General features: G+C 30.3%; 2 protein-coding genes across 2 annotated transcripts in view; one reads left to right on the top strand and one right to left on the bottom strand.

The window, feature by feature from the left end:
- Positions 1–864: 864 nt before the first annotated feature.
- On the bottom strand, positions 865–2,113 carry LOC113366543 (28S ribosomal protein S22, mitochondrial). The gene is made up of 3 exons (XM_026608168.1): positions 1,975–2,113; positions 1,687–1,910; positions 865–1,626 (listed from the first exon to the last, which is right to left on the bottom strand). Exons 1-3 carry the CDS (start codon positions 2,081–2,083, stop codon positions 865–867), a joined length of 1,095 nt encoding a protein of 364 aa, XP_026463953.1. The 5' UTR covers positions 2,084–2,113.
- A 207-nt stretch (positions 2,114–2,320) lies between these two features.
- Positions 2,321–16,576, top strand: part of LOC113366307 (coatomer subunit beta') — a gene marked incomplete in the record, with an annotated part of 113,175 nt that continues 98,919 nt past the window's right edge. The window contains 10 exon segments of the mRNA XM_026607897.1: positions 2,321–2,342; positions 2,494–2,652; positions 4,347–4,539; positions 4,912–5,060; positions 7,493–7,511; positions 7,514–7,853; positions 10,772–10,905; positions 12,178–12,277; positions 12,785–12,984; positions 14,910–15,157. Coding sequence (XP_026463682.1) covers positions 2,340–2,342; positions 2,494–2,652; positions 4,347–4,539; positions 4,912–5,060; positions 7,493–7,511; positions 7,514–7,853; positions 10,772–10,905; positions 12,178–12,277; positions 12,785–12,984; positions 14,910–15,157 — 1,545 coding nt within the window.

Raw genomic sequence — 16,576 nt, 5'->3', positions numbered from 1 at the left:
TTTATCCTTTTTTTAATATAATACATACTCTGATGTGTCTAGTCCTTTTATATGTGTTTGCTTAAATTTAATTAAATATATAAAAAGCATATGCTATAAACTAAATCTTATATTTTAGCAAGTTTATTACATGTAATTATCTATATTATTAAGTATCTTTTATAATACAACCATGATAATAATTTATTTTCAATTATTTATATTTAAATGTTTTTGTCACTAAACTTGAATGATACTTATTCAGGTTTTATATGTGTTTAATATTTTATTCTTTACAACATAATAAGCTGTTTCTTTTGCAATATTATAGAAAAAAAATCAAGTGAATTAGTTCATTTGAACTTGAAAACACCTTGCGGGTAAATACTTGTTTTTAGAAGTTAAAGAATAGTTTTTACCCAAACACAGTGCAAGACTACATTTGCTGATAAAAAATAATCAAAATTAACAAAGTGGATAACAGATGGTATGCATAATATTTTAATTGTAAATAAATTATATATATATATATATATATATATATATATATATATATATATACATACATACATATAATTGCGTTATTAAAACACTTGTGCAAATAAACAAAGCAAATACAATTTCTATTATACACACAGACAGTGCTCATAACATATGTTTTCATCAGACTTATTAAAAATTTTACAAACGTGATTAAATTTTTTGTTTTCAAGTAATGAATAATGCAGCTGTTCAGAAAGAAAAAGTATGATAAAGAACAAGATGTTAAATACACACCTGCAGAAGTTACAACTGAAATTCTATTTGGACTAAATAATAAGGTAATAAATGAAATTATTTATTTTTTTGTTGTTTTTATTATCAATTCTACTACAAAATATATATTTATGCAAGCCCGTGGGCTGCTTTAATACCTTCCGCTACTTCTAATTGTTGTTTAAATAGTTCTTTATGCGCTTGCAATCCTAATTGCAATTGGCTACGTTTCACCGAATCCTGGTTTATATAATCTTCAACAAATTTCACACAATCGTCATAAGTTTTTAAATCTAAATCGCTCTCTTTAGCAGCCGTCATAGTTTTAATAAAATCTCTATTACCGGCATTACTTTTGCACTCGGGTTTGAATTTATAAAACAATGTAACAAGACGTACCGCATCAATTATAGTGTTTGTACGTATGAATTCTTGTAAAATATCATCGATATTCTTTATCCAGCACAAGTAGAATGTCATAGGTCCGAAATGCCTTGTGGAACGCAACGCTTGAAAATGTTTCTTCTCATTAATATGATCATAAACCATTTGTGTGTATTTATGAAAATCTACATCGTTTGGATCGAATTGTAAGCAGATTCTATCCAAAATGAATTCATAATGTTCGTTGTTGAGAATTGCTTTGAAGTTTGATTCTTCAAACATTTTTGGTGGTGTTATTTTTCTACCAGGTTGTGGGAAGTAAGTTTGGTTTATACGTTTACGGATTGCAATGCTTGCTGGTTTTAAATTTCCATCAGTGTCTCTGATGATGATGAGGCGATCGGAATCTTTGACGTCGTATGTTATATCTGTGAATACGTAGTTGGCTGTGTCGTATCCTTGTAAGGCAGGATCTTGGGACAAAACACGATCATCATCTTTCTTAATCTGTAAAAGATACATAATTTACTATAAATTTTAACAGTATAACATTTGAGAAATATTTACCTTAACAACTGGAGGCATTTGTAGGAATCTTTGTGCGCGTTCTTTAGATTCCTCAATAGACTTTTCTAGTTCTTCTGTTGTCATGAATTTGTACTCAGGGGGCTGCAGACATATTTTACCTACAGTTTTTTTGCGAAACACTTTTGATAAGTCTGCTCGCGTTAGATCCTTAAGTAGACTTTGCACTTCAGGATTTACAAATAAAGGCGCAGGATCTTCAGCATCTAATAATAAATGTAATAGAAATAAATATTGGAATATGTACATAACCTAAAAATTATTATTTACCGTAAGCAGTTCCTGCAAGGTTGCGTGTACATGCATATTGAAACACACGAAGGTAGTCTTTATTTTTTAAAGAATTATTAAATAAAAATAAAGCTTTCCTTTGTAACATTATTATATATTTTTTAATTTAACTATTTGTATGTGCTCTTGTGTAAATGACAGCTGAAGTTATGCAACACTACGGCCATCTGTTTGTCTCACGTGGCACCGTTATTAGCTAAGTTCACAACCTTAAATGAGTTGTCAAATTACAGCGCCCTTCGTTATCACAGTAACAAATCCGACAGCCACGTCTGTCTTATTTTTATGTTTAATTAAATTTTAACAAATATTTCTATATATATACAAAGTTATAAGTTTATAAAATGGTACGTTACTCTATTTATATCTATTTAATCATACATCAATTATATACATAATACTATTTGCTGGTGCTCCAAACAAGATTTGTGTGCTAGGTTACATCTTTGACAGGCTCATGTTTATTTTATATATTTCATTTAATTTATTTATTTTTAGCCCCTACGCTTAGATATAAAACGCCAGATTACGGCACGTTCTGACAGAGTCAAATGTGTTGATTTGCATCCAACGGAGCCCTGGATGCTCTGTTCTTTGTACAATGGAAATGTCAATGTGTGGAATTATGAAAACCAAACTATGGTCAAAAATTTTGAGGTAAATGAAAAATCAACATTCTTATAAGAATTATTTGTGTTTTACTTATAAACAATCTAGTAGTAATAATAATGTTATAATACTGTTGTTCAGTTTGACAGCAATTAAGATTTAACTACTCGTTGATATTTTTGTTCAGTAGTGTGTAATAAAGCTTAATTTAAGCAAAGTGATTAAACTCAAGTATTATTTATAAGTAAAATAATATAATTTTGTGTGATTTGTTGATAATTTTATATGATGCAATATGTACAATATTTGAATCACAAAATGTAACACAAGTGGACTAGGTACATTCAATTTACTACAAAAATTACCACAAAATTGTGTCCAAATATCCTAAACACTATTATATATTCATATATTATTTTCATTTTATTTTAAATATATAGCCCACAGATTTCTTCCAAGAGGACTCATAAATACAATTATTGTACATAATGAATAACAATTAAAATATATACAAAATTACAATACGTATATAGTTATTAACATAAAATGCTTAACATAAAATTACATATAATGCAGAATGTAACAATATTATTTATAAACAGAATAAGATAAAATAATGAGATATTTGAAAAGAAAATAAAAAGGTTAACTTGTGCAGATGGAGATTATTCGATTATTAGGTGAAGTGTTGTGAATATCTAAGTATTTCGTTATTAATTAAGTTAAAGTTAGAGGACATAAGTAAAATAGGCGAATTTAAGAGAGAATTAGATTTAGGAGTAGGATAATTGAAAAATAATTGTAAACGCTAGATAGCCTTGTAACATCAAAGGATAGTTGGTTAAGAATAAGAGGACAGTCTATAGAATTATTGCAAAGTTTTAATAAGAACATAATTGTACAGATAAATCGACGTGAGGCAAGGGAAGGAATACCAAAATCTTTTAGTAAAGTGTTGTGGTCCACGCTCAGGGTAAATTTTATATATTTTATAATAAAGATATTTCAGAAATATTCCCTGAACCTTCTCTATCGCATCAGAGTTGTTTATTTGATACCAAACGATTGAACCATATTCTAATTTTGAACGTACATTAGAATAGTACATGCAAAGAAGTGCTTTATTTGAATTGAACTGTTTATCAAACCTAAAGATTTATGTGCTCTATTACAAATATCAGTTATATGATCTGTGTGTGAAAAACAAACCAGAATCAAATAAAACTCCCAAGTCTGAAATATTATTACATCTATCAATGCTGGTGTTAGAAATTTTATAATCAAAATGTATTGGAACGCGCTTATGTGAAAAACTAAGAATCTTGCACTTTGATATATTTAAACGTAATTTGTTATAGACACACCAAGAGTGGATAGAGTCAAGTTGAGACTGTAATAATAAGCAGTCATCAATAGAATTTATTTTGAGATATAGTTTGAGATCATCTGCAAATAATAAATTTGGACAGCTAATAATATCAGATATGTCACCAATAAAAAGAATAAATAGTAGCGGACCAAGAATGGATCCCTGAGGAACACCTGAACTGAAATTTTCAATATTGCTCAAGACCCCATTAAGATAGACAAACTAATATATGTACTTTAAATTAGTTACAACCAAGACATAACATTGTTTTGCTTTTATTAATTTTTATAATTCAATTCATTATAGATTTTCCTCAACAATATTGATTTTCACTCTACAATTGTATACATACTAGATGTTCTTTTAATTTTAGGTGTGTGACCTCCCAGTTCGAGCAGCCAGATTTGTGGCCAGAAAGAATTGGATTGTTACTGGTTCTGATGATATGCAGTTGAGGGCTTTCAATTACAATACATTGGAACGTGTTCATGCTTTAGAAGCTCATTCGGACTATGTCAGATGTATTGCTGTTCATCCTACACAATCGTTGTTATTGACTAGCAGTGGTGAGTAGATGATAAAAGAAGACATTTAGTGAAAGAATATTTATTAACCATAATATATAACAATTTTTATAAAAATTATTTATTCATGATATATTTTAAAATCATTATAGGATATTATTTATTCATATTAGTTAATTTCTCATTATATTTTTTTTATAATTTTTAGTTATGTTTTGTAATGTTTTTTTTAATAATATGTAATATATTTTTATAACTATGTAAGATTGTTCAATTCCATAATGATCAAATAATTTATTGTTGCCTAAATACTTTAATTACTATACTATTTCTATGATTTCTATTATATTGTAATATAATTCAATTGGGAGTTTTTCAATATCAATAATCTATGTATTATTATTTTCTTTTCAGATGATATGTTGATCAAATTATGGAACTGGGAGAAACAGTGGGCTTGTCAACAAGTCTTCGAAGGCCACACACATTATGTAATGCAAGTTGTATTTAACCCGAAAGATAACAACACATTTGCTAGTGCTTCTCTGGATCGAAGTGTTAAGGTAAATAGAATTTATTAGATTATCTTATATATGTATGTATGTATATATATATATATATATATATATATATATATATATTAATGCACTACACTCATCTTTGTAGTATTTTATTTAATTTTTGGCCTCATACTACATGAATAAATTCACTTCAAACTCGATCTTTCTAATTACCACTATTTAGTTTAATTTTTCTAATTACCACTATTTAGTTTAATTTCATACTTCGTAAAATTCTTATATGCTTGCTTGCCAGTAGAATCTTTTTCTTATAATTCACAATTTAATTTAATTCACCAGTTAGAATCATTTTAGTAACATCAATAAAATTTATGTATTTTTTAAAAACGTTATTTTAAAATACGCACATTTCAGCTATAATTACAATAATGTTTTAGATATAAAAAATAGAAAGTAAAATATACTTACAATGCAAAAAGTTTTTTTGCGATTTGCTTTGTAGACATTGAACTTACTTGTACTACAGATAAATAAATTAGTAGCAAATTGGTATCAAGAACCATAAACTATGTTTTATATCTTAATCATTCTAATCATCCACTTACAATGAAAATAGGTATCATAATAAATCTGACTGACCACATAATACTTCTGTGAGACAAAACATTTTGGAACAACATCAATCTAATTACAAAAATTCTAACAGATAACTCCTATCCCTTACAATTTATAAACTTTGTAACTAGCACGTACCTTTTGAGTAAAACTGACAATTCCAGAGTACATAATGATTTACCTGACTTAGAGACTCATTCTGGTGTAATATGTTTGCCATACATTAAAGTATAAAAACTTTTTTATAAATCTGTACACCGACTTGTAAGCAATTTTAGTACAACGACGAGTACTATTTTTACCAAAACCAAAACCCCTTTTGACATCAAACGATTTAAGAAACTCGTTTATCAAATAAATTGTCTGGACTGTAATTTAATTTACATAGGGGAAACGAGCCAGAACTTACTTAAACGTTTAAAACAACGCGAAAATAAATTAAACTAGTGGTGTATGGCATCGTGCCTTAAGGCAAATTGCTGGAACTTCCCGTACCGTAATGAAATATTCGAGAAATTTTAAACGTTTTCAAATATATTATTACAAATACTGTAAGATTCATTATTTTTGCATTATCTTGTTATATCTGAGCAAATCAAATGTAAATCATAAATAATTTTATCTCCAGAACATTAACAATCGTCATTTCATTCCGAATTCAATTCAAAATAAATAGTTGCACAAAATAATTTACACAAAATTTAAAAAGTGCTCCCGTATGGTCACAGTCTAAACGCGTTTGCAAATAATTCTGTGCGACATTTTCACTTATACTGTGCTTAGCTTGGTGGCATTTTCACATTTTTTAATAGTTTTCACAAAACAGTATAAACGCACTTGGGTAAATATTTGCACCAGAGTGGCGCTTAGATTGTGCTTAGCCTGGGTAATTTTCTGAACTTTTAATCCAAAATTACAAAAATATTTTTTGAAAAAAAAACTAGAAACATTTTTTTTTTCCAAAAGCGATTATTTTGTTGAAACAAGCAGAAAGTTCTTTGAATCATTTAAATCGGACGCTTAGTTTTCTCAAAAACTGCCAATTTTTCAACATTTAGCTCTGTATCTCCGAAACCGCTGGGCCTACCTTTGCCAAAAACTAATAACCACTTTTCTCCGTCATTACGAACTGAATGTTTTTTGGATCATACCAATAGGATGATCTGTTCTCTCAAAAACTCGATTTCTATTTTCTGCATTTTTTGCTCCATATCTTCGTAACGGCTGGACCTGCCTTTGCCAAAAACTAATCAGCACATCTCTCTATTAATAGGAATCGAATGTTTTCTAAACCATTCAAATCGGTTGATTCGTGCGCCCGAAAACGTGGACGAAAAAATGCGGACATACAAAACACACACACTCATACACACATCCATTTAGTTTCTGAGGTATGCCAGAAAAATGTTCAGAAACCTTCAAAACGTCGAGAAATGCAAAAAAAATTAATTTTAGATATTCGGCCCATTACTATAACTACCCTACGGGAAGTTAAAAATCCCAGACAATTTAAAACTATGCTTGCGGACCACATCAATACTTTAAAAACACAATATAGACTTTTCTAACCCGACTGTACTACAATTCGAACAAAATTTATTCAAACGAAGAATTATAGAAGGATCTTTTTTAAATATTTATAACAATAAGACATTAAATAAACGGAATGAACTCAACACGCTGTGCGACACAAATCTCTTTTATTTAGATAGTATTTCCAAATTTCTCACAAAACAATAAAAACGACGCGCAATTCGTTTCACACATGTGTAAAATCTTGGTAAAAATATTTAAAAAAAATCTTCTCTCCATTATATTATAAACTTTCTTCTATCTCCTATTATTTCCTTTCCTCTCAGGTTTGGCAGTTGGGCAGCAGCCAGCCAACTTCACCCTCGACGGTCACGAAAAGGGCGTAAACTGCATCGACTACTACCACGGTGGCGACAAGCCCTATTTAATATCCGGAGCCGACGACAGATACGTCAAAGTTTGGGATTACCAGAACAAGACTTGCGTTCAGACGCTCGAGGGACACACACAGAACGTGTCGGCGGTCTGTTTCCATCCAGAGTTACCCATTTTGTTAACGGGTTCGGAAGACGGCACCGTCAGAATTTGGCATGCCGGCACCTACCGATTGGAGTCTTCGTTGAATTATGGCTTCGAGAGGGTCTGGACCATCGCTTGTATGAAGGGCAGCAATAACGTCAGTCTGGGGTAAGATAATGGATTGATGATTGTTTATAGTGCAGTAAACAGAGCGTTTTAGGTCTGAACTTTTTTACTGTGCTCCGAATTGAATGAAATTTTGGAATTGGGTTCATCTTACCCTCAAGTTCAAAAGTGAAAACAATTTGGATGACACCCCTTCTCAATTGTGTAATTACATTTTTTCAAAATAACGTCGGAAATCGATAAAAGAGTTAATTATAAGAAAAAATGTCTCTTATAGTTTTTCAAAAAAACTAATACTTTTCAAGTTACTGGCCACTAAAGATTCATATATTTTTGGCCTCTTTCTTCGTTTTTTTGCAAATATCTCCTAAAATATACATTTTAATGAAAATCATGTAATGAACAGAATAATGTCAATAAAAATCTTAATAAATCGGTATTACATAAAGTGTTCTAGGAAAAATATTAAGCAAGATTTGAAAGAGCAAAGTCGTTTTTCATTTCGTTTAAGATTTAATTGTTGTATTTAAAGCCATCTAGTGTCGTGGTTTTACATTTTATGCATTTCGGTGAAATTGGGTTTTATAGTGCTCAACATAAGCTTTAAAATGAGTGCTGTTACAAGTTTTTTACGTGTAAAATGAGTGAGCTATCATGTAAATAAGAAGTATATACGAAGTTTTTTCTTCTAAATCATATGGTTTAATGAGCGCCATTTCCACCAGAATTAAAGTATTAATTCACATTCCATCTGGAATTTACTTCATTATAGACATCTTGGTGGATTCGAGCAGATTCACTACTTTAGTACAAACTAATTTCAGAAAACTCACGATTTTATAAAAACTTCTTTTTTCCAATTTGCGCATTTTTTTCTTATAATTAGTTTTTCTATCGCTTTCCGACGTTATTTTGGAAAAATGTGATTACACAATTGAGAAGGGGCGTCATCCCCCCGGGGGGTGATGGCGCAATCCGAATTGTTTTCACTTTTGAACTTGAGGGTAAGATGAACCTAATTCCAAAATTTCATTCAATTCGGAGCACAGTAAAAAAATTCAGAGGTTATACCCTTTTTTCCTCTCCGTTTACTGCACTATTATATTTGGTATATAGTGCAGTAAACGGAGAGGAAAAAAGGTACAACCTCTGACTGTTTTTTACTGTGCTCCGAATTGCATGAAATTTTGGAATTAGATTCATCTTAACCTCAAGTTCAAAAGTGAAAACAATTCGGGTTGCGCCACCACCCCCCGCGAGGTTTGCGACCCCTTAATAAATAGGTGGACATTGAGCCGTTTTATCGCTAGAAAACGTTTTTAATATTTAAGGATATAATTAAAAAATATTATTTAATACATTTACCTTGCAATAAAATCATTTTTAACACTGTGAAAACCCTAAAACCCTTCAAAAAACCTCTAAATTAAAAAAAAAATACACTTAAAAATAAATTTCGGTATTATATAATAAGAATTACGTATAAAGTAAATAATATTTTATGTTTTCTATCTTGATTATCAAATTTTTAACCCTTCTTAACTTCCCGAAGGAGAAGTTTGTTTTCATCAAAAAATCCGATTTGCTAATTTTATGTTTTCTCGACGTTTCAAACATTCTGAATCGATTGAGACCAAAATTGGAAAAAGTATGTGTGTGTGTGTGTGTGCGTGTATGCGAACAGATTTTTTGCCGTAAATCGACGTTTTCTCGAAAACGGCTGGACCGATTTCAGATATTTAAAAACCACTCGATGTATCTCGATGAGGACTATTGTTTGTCAATTTTGTGCGACGATCGGCCAAGCCGTTTCTTTGTAACTAGCAAAAAAGTGAAAAATTTTCGTCCACGTTTTAGCCCCAATTATGAATCGATTTTGAAAATTCAAAAACTGTTCGATAGATATTGGTTGGGAATCGTGCTGATTAGTTTTTGGTAAAGATCGGCCGGGCCGTTTTCTTGTGATAAATTTTAAAAAAAAAATCGACGATTTTTATGATTTTTTTTTGACGGTAGATATCATAGTCTTGTAGATCATACTAAAATATTACAGTCCTACGACAACTCGTTTAGCTTTAAAAATTTTTCAAAGTTTGCAAAAATTAGTATCGTTTTTATGGCATTTGTCAAAATTAGAACTTTCATCGACGTTTGCTCAAAGACGCCTGAACCGATTTCAAAAATTTAAAAACCATTTGATGTATCTCAATGAGGACTATCGTTCGTCAGTTTTGTGTGACGATCTGCCAAGCCGTTTTCTTTGTAATTTGGAAAAAAGTGGTAAACCTTTCATCCACATTTAAGCTCATCCTACCGAACCGATTTTCAAAAATCAAAAACTGTTCGAAAGATATTAGTTGGAAATGATACTAATTAGTTTTAGGTGAAAATCTACCAAGCCGTTTTCTTGTAATGAACTGTTGAAAAAAAAATTTAAGCCGATTTTCATGGAACTTTTTTTGGCGATATACATCATGGTCTTATAGAACTTACTGTAATATTACGGCTTTACGACAAGTAGTTTAATTTTAAAAATTTATCAAAGTTTGAGAAAATGAGTAGTTTTTTTGACGCTTGTTAAAATTAAAATTAGACGATTTACTTGGTATAACGATAGAGTACTTGGTCTTAATGAACATACTAAACCATTAAAGTTCTATGAAAACTGGTTCAATTATAAAAATTATTGATTTTTGAAAATTTGTTTCTAGAAAATACTCCGAGTTAACGTGTTCACTTGGAATACTTTTAATCACTCATAAATTAATTTATATTTTATTGATTAAGTCGATTATTTACACATATCGGGAAGTTCATGTAACTTGCCACAAGGCTAAATACCAAACCAACTAGTTTCAGTTTTGTATAGTGATATCTTATTTATATGGTTTGATTTTTTTGTTAAGTAATTTATCTTATATTTATTGTTTGTACTAATTTTGTGTTTTCTAAATTTTTAGGTACGATGAAGGTTCAATAATTGTAAAAGTCGGTCGTGAAGAGCCTGCAGTGTCTATGGATGTCAACGGTGGTAAAATTGTATGGGCAAAACATTCTGAAATGCAACAAGCTAATTTGAAAGCATTACCAGAAGGTAAATGATTTTTGATGAAACTAATTATTCTTGCAATAATGTTTTTAGAGTTTGCTTATAAGTGCAAACATTTTTTATCAAAGTTTTCGGTAACACACTATTTTAAAAATTTAGGAAATTTTTATCATATATTTGGGAAATTCATTTATTTATATTTAACTTTACTAGGTATAATTTTTAAAGTTACATTTTTAATTATTACTATTTTTAATTTTTATTAAATGTTTAGCCAATTTTAAAAAAAATTGGAAATTTAGATAGAGGATATTTTTTATATTTAGCTATCAACTTTTTTGTTTCAGCAAAAATTAATGAAAAAAATAGTGAAAATTTAAAAAATAATAAATTCAATTTCTATTACTTCTTTTTTAATTCCCGTAGGGTAGTTATAGTAATGGGCATAAAATCGAAAATGAAAATTTTTGCATTTCTCGACGTTTTGAAGGTTTCTGAACATTTTGTTTTTTTTGAGCGCCACTCTGGTACAAATGTTTACCCAAGTGCGTTTAGACTGTATACGTATTGGAGCACTTTTCCAATCCGAATTTTGTGAAAAACTATTGAAAAATGTGAAAATGCCGCCAAGCCAAGCACAGTCTAAGTGAAAATATCGCACAAAATTATTTGCAAATGCGTTTAGACTGTGATTATACGGGAGCACTTTTTCAATTTTGTGTAAATTAGGCAACTATTTTTTTTTTGAAATTGAATTCTAAATGAAATGATGATTGTTAATGTTCTGGAGATAAATTGATTTATGATTTATGACATTTGATTTGCTCATATATTACAAGATAGCAAAAATAATAAAAGTTACAGTATTTGTAATAATACATTTGAAAACGTTTAAAATTTCTCGAATTACGGTACAGGAAGTTCCGGCAATTTGCCTTCAGGCACGATGCCATACACCACTAGTTATTAAATTTTATAGTTAGCAATATTTTTGATTAAGGCATTCACCGTGTATGTCATCATAACAATTACAAATGATTCCTTAAATAATGTATAACATTTAAACAATTTATTGAACCTACTATTAATGAATGAATGAATAATGAATTTGTACAAAATTGAACGATCTGCAATAGTTTTTAAATAGTTTATTTGCTATATATCACACACAAATTAATATATTGATTTGATATTGATTATTTACACTTTTTGGGAAGTTTCTGAAACTTGTTTTAAGGCAATATGCTACTTTCAGCTAGTTAAGAGTCAAATTTGTCTCACTAATCAATTTATATCGATTTGTTTTTTCCTCTTCAGGTACAGAAATAAAAGATGGTGAGCGTTTACCAGTTGCTGTGAAAGACATGGGGTCGTGTGAAATCTATCCACAAACAATTGCACATAACCCGAATGGAAGGTAAGAATTTCTCTAATGAAGAAATACAATTGCAACTGGAATTGAAATTTGAAGAAAATTTATTTTAACACACTATTCAATTTCAATTCAATTTCTGTAAAGAAAACATATCAAGTAATATACATCGTTTGAAAGGTCTCACATTTCTTAGTTTTTTTTCTATATATCGCAACTTCGAATTCCGCGCGGTGTGGCCTACAGGCAAGTTGCAATTGAAAAATTCAAGGAAAAGTGGAAAATATGGAGAAAATTATATGAACGCACTTAACGATTTATATATCATTTTATTTGTAATTTTATTCTGCATTTTTTATGCAAATACTATTTTTTCGTATCGTTTACCGTTTAGCTTGTAGAGTGCAATCTGTTTGAATATTCAATTGTTTAAATGCACAGTACGATATTGATTAGAGACACTTATCTTGCGACTTTATTTATTCTTCGCTAAAGAAAATCTTGATTTGCTTTGAGTTGTTTCAATTTACATTACTGTATATTTTTTTCTAGGTTTGTGGTTGTTTGTGGCGATGGTGAATACATAATCTATACATCAATGGCTTTACGTAACAAAGCTTTCGGTTCAGCCCAGGAATTCGTATGGGCCCAGGACAGTTCCGAATATGCCATCAGAGAGAGCACAAGCACTGTTAAAGTCTTCAGGAACTTTAAGGAAAGAAAATCGTTTACTCCGGACTACGGAGCAGATGGTAAATAATAAGTAACCGATCATTACCACATCATAGTAGATAGATAGATACTTCCCGTAGGGTAGTTATAGTAATGGTCCGAAAAACGAAAATGAAAATTTTTGCATTTCTCGACGGTTTGAAGGTTTCTGAACTTTTTTAAAGGCCATACTTCAGAAAACTAATGGATGTGTGTGTGTGTGTGTGTTTTGTATGTCCGCATTTTTTCGTTTTCGGGCGCACGGATCAACCGATTTGAATGGTTTAAAAAACATTCGGTTCCTATTAATTAATAGGGAGATGTGCTGATTAGTTTTTGGCAAAGGCAGGTCCAGCCGTTACGTAGATATGGAGCAAAGAGTGCAGAAAATAGAAATCGAGTTTTTGAGAGAACGGATCATACGATTTGTATGATCTAAAAAACATTCAGCTCGTAATGACGGGGAAAAGTGGTTATTAGTTTTTGGCAAAGGTAGGCCCAGCGGTTCCGGAGATACAGAGCTAAATGTTAAAAAAATGGCAGTTTTTGAGAGAACTAAGCGTCCGATTTAAATGATTCAAAGAACTTTCTGCTTGTTTCAACAAAATAATTGCTTTTGGAAAAAAAATTGTTTCTAATTTTTGTAATTTTGGATTAAAAATTCAAAAAATTACCCAGGCTAAGCACAGTCTAAGCGCCACTCTGGTGCAAATGTTTACCCAAGTGCGTTTAGACTGTTTACGTACTGGAGCACTTTCCAATTTTGTGAAAACTATTGAAAAATGTGAAAATGCCGCCAGCTAAGCACAGTATAAGTGAAAATGTCGCACAGAATTATTTGCAAATGCGTTTAGACTGTGACTATACGGAGCACTTTTTCAATTTTGTGCAAATTAGGCAACTATTTTTTTTTTTTAAAATTGAATTCGAAATGAAATGACGATTGTTAATGTTCTGGAGATGAATTGATTTATTTTTAATTTACATTTGATTTGCTCAGATATAACAAAGATAACAAAAATAATGAAAGTTACAATATTTGTATAATAATATATTTGAAAACGTTTAAAATTTCTCGAATATTTCATTACGGTACAGGAAGTTCCAGCAATTTGCCTTAAGGGGCACAACTAGTGTGAAATTTCGAAAAAATCAATTTTTGTTTTTGTAGATATTTCGGTAGATTACACCTTTAAAAATAACATATTAAAATTTCAAATCGATACCTCAAATAGTTTTTGAGTTACAGCCACTTAAAAAGTATATATATATAGTATATAGTATAACGATCATTTAATCTTTAAACGCGTTTTTCTCGAAACTGCATTTTCCGAATTTGCTGCAGCGATTACTCAAAAACAAATGATCCGATCACTATCAATTTTTTTCACATGTTCTATAAAATAGTTCACCGTAAAATGAACTATCGATTTTTTGATCGGATCAAAAATCGAATTTTGGCAGTCGAAAAACGACCAAAATTTTGGGTAAAATTCGACTTTTTTTAAAAAAAAACGCCGTCATTTTGTCGATTATTGATTTTTTTTCTTTATCGCAGTTCATTTTACGTTTATCTAGTTTACCGAGAATTCTTTTTTTAAATTTCATCCACGCAGAAGGCCGGAATCACTGCAGCAGTGAAGGGCCTTTTTTTGTCGCGCCGTTGGAGATCGACGATAACTTAAAAAGTATTTAATTTTGTTCTTCAAAAATTTTACTATGTATTCTTAAAACATCTATAAATATATTCCTATTATTTTGAAATGATTGATAAAGTAGTTTTTTAATATAAATTCCCAAAAATCACCTTTTTTTTAGGCGGTTACACTAGTTGTGCCTCTTAAGGCACGATACCATACACCACTAGTTTTATTTAAATTCCCTATAATATTAATAATGATGTTTATTAACAACTGAAGTGTTTTTATTACTAATTTTTTTATTACTGATTTTTCTCCTTTTCCAGGTATTTTTGGAGGTTTTATGCTAGGCGTACGTTCATCCTCCGGACTTTCACTTTACGACTGGGAGTCTTTAGAGTTAGTAAGGCGCATCGAAGTGCAAGCAAAAAATATATACTGGTCAGAAGCTGGTGCACTCGTGTGTGTTGCAACTGAAGACAGTTATTTCATCCTGAGAGTCGACACTGCTATGATTCAAAAATGTTTGGAAGCTGGTGGTATTGGTGAGGACGGAGTCGAGGATGCTTTTGAGGTAATTGCAAATATCTGAGGTTATAATTAACTTCCCGTAGGGTAAATTATAGTAATCGCAAAAAATCGAAACTAAAAACTTTTATATATCTTTACGTTTCAAAAGTTTCTGAACATTTTGGCAGACCTTAGAAAAAATTGATGTGTGTGTGTGCGCGGATGCAAAGTTTCGTCGACAATTTCGGGAACACGGTTAAACCGATTTGAATAATTTAAAAAACATTTCTTTCGTATTGATAAGGAGACGTGCTGATTAGTTTTTGGCGAGAGGCAGGTCGAGCCGTTTCGAAGATACGGGGCAAAAAGTACCAAAACGGTAACTCGTTTTTTTGAGAACGGAGCGAATAATTCAAAAAACATTTTACTTGTATTGACAAATTGAAGAATTTAATTTAAACATTTCTTTCGTATTGATGAGGAGAAGTGCTGATTAGTTTTTGGCGAGAGGCAGGTCGAGCCGTTTTGAAAATACGGGACAAAATGTACCAAAAACGGTAACTCGTTTTTTTGAGAGCGGAGCGAATGATTCAAAAAACATTCAAAAAACTACTTGTATTGACAATTGAAGAATTGATTAAATTCTTGGCAGGCAGGTCTAGCGGTTTTGGAAAGCTAGTAAAAAACCGAAAAGAAAGCCATTTTGCGATCAAAAATGTTCATTAGACATATGCACATTAAATTATCAGATATTTTAATAATGTCCTCGACATTTTCCACAGTATGGAATAACCGATTTGTATGATTGAAAAAACATTCGGTTCACACTCGATCGCGAGGCGTTTTTTGCAAAAGGCGCATCGTGCCGTTCCGGAGGTATGGAGCGCAAAGGGTGTAAAAACGGTTATGCAATTTTTGAGAGAACGGATCATCCGATTAGATTAATTCAAAAAACCTTTTATTAGTGTAGACGGTGTGCAAAAAATGATTTCACAAAAAATTTCGTAGTTTTGAAAATTCATAAATTAAAATTTCAACATTTTCAAAAAACTCAAATTTTTGTAATTTTTCATCATTTTCAAAAAAAAAAATCAAAATTCCGAACAATATCGAAATTTAAAAAAACGAGTTCTTACAAAAATTTGAGAATATTTCGAAATGTTCCAAAAAAAAAATCGGATATTTTCAAAAATTTCCAAATTCTCAAAATATGTAGGCGTTGTGCAAAAAATGCTTTTACAAAAAAATTCGTAGTTTTGAAAATTTTCAAAAAAAAAAATTGGAAATTTAAAAAAAATAGAGTTTCAAAAAATTTAAATCTTCGAAGTTTTTCATCATTTTCAAAAAACAATCTAAATTTTAATTATCAAATTTAAAAAAAAAAAACGATTTATCATAAATTTGAGTTTTAAGTCAAAAAATTTCAAATTCCCGAAAAATGTAAAAAAAACGATTTTTTTCAGTAATTCCAAAAAAGAAAAAA

The sequence above is a fragment of the Ctenocephalides felis genome, unplaced genomic scaffold (assembly GCF_003426905.1).
Source record: "Ctenocephalides felis isolate EL2017-DRISC unplaced genomic scaffold, ASM342690v1 CF-g0.4_SCAFFOLD_01170, whole genome shotgun sequence".
Lineage (NCBI taxonomy): Eukaryota > Metazoa > Arthropoda > Insecta > Siphonaptera > Pulicidae > Ctenocephalides > Ctenocephalides felis.
The sequence above is the reverse complement of the archived record's forward strand: the minus strand, read 5'-3'. Positions and strand labels throughout refer to the sequence as shown.

Bases quoted from the DNA above. Each gene is read 5' to 3' on its own strand.
- LOC113366543 (XM_026608168.1), bottom strand. From the start codon at position 2,083: ATGTTACAAAGGAAAGCTTTATTTTTATTTAATAATTCTTTAAAAAAT. The intron at 1,911-1,974 runs GTAAATAATAAT...ATTTATTATTAG, and splicing joins CCTTGCAGGAACTGCTTACG to ATGCTGAAGATCCTGCGCCT. The intron at 1,627-1,686 runs GTAAATATTTCT...TATCTTTTACAG, and splicing joins AAATGCCTCCAGTTGTTAAG to ATTAAGAAAGATGATGATCG.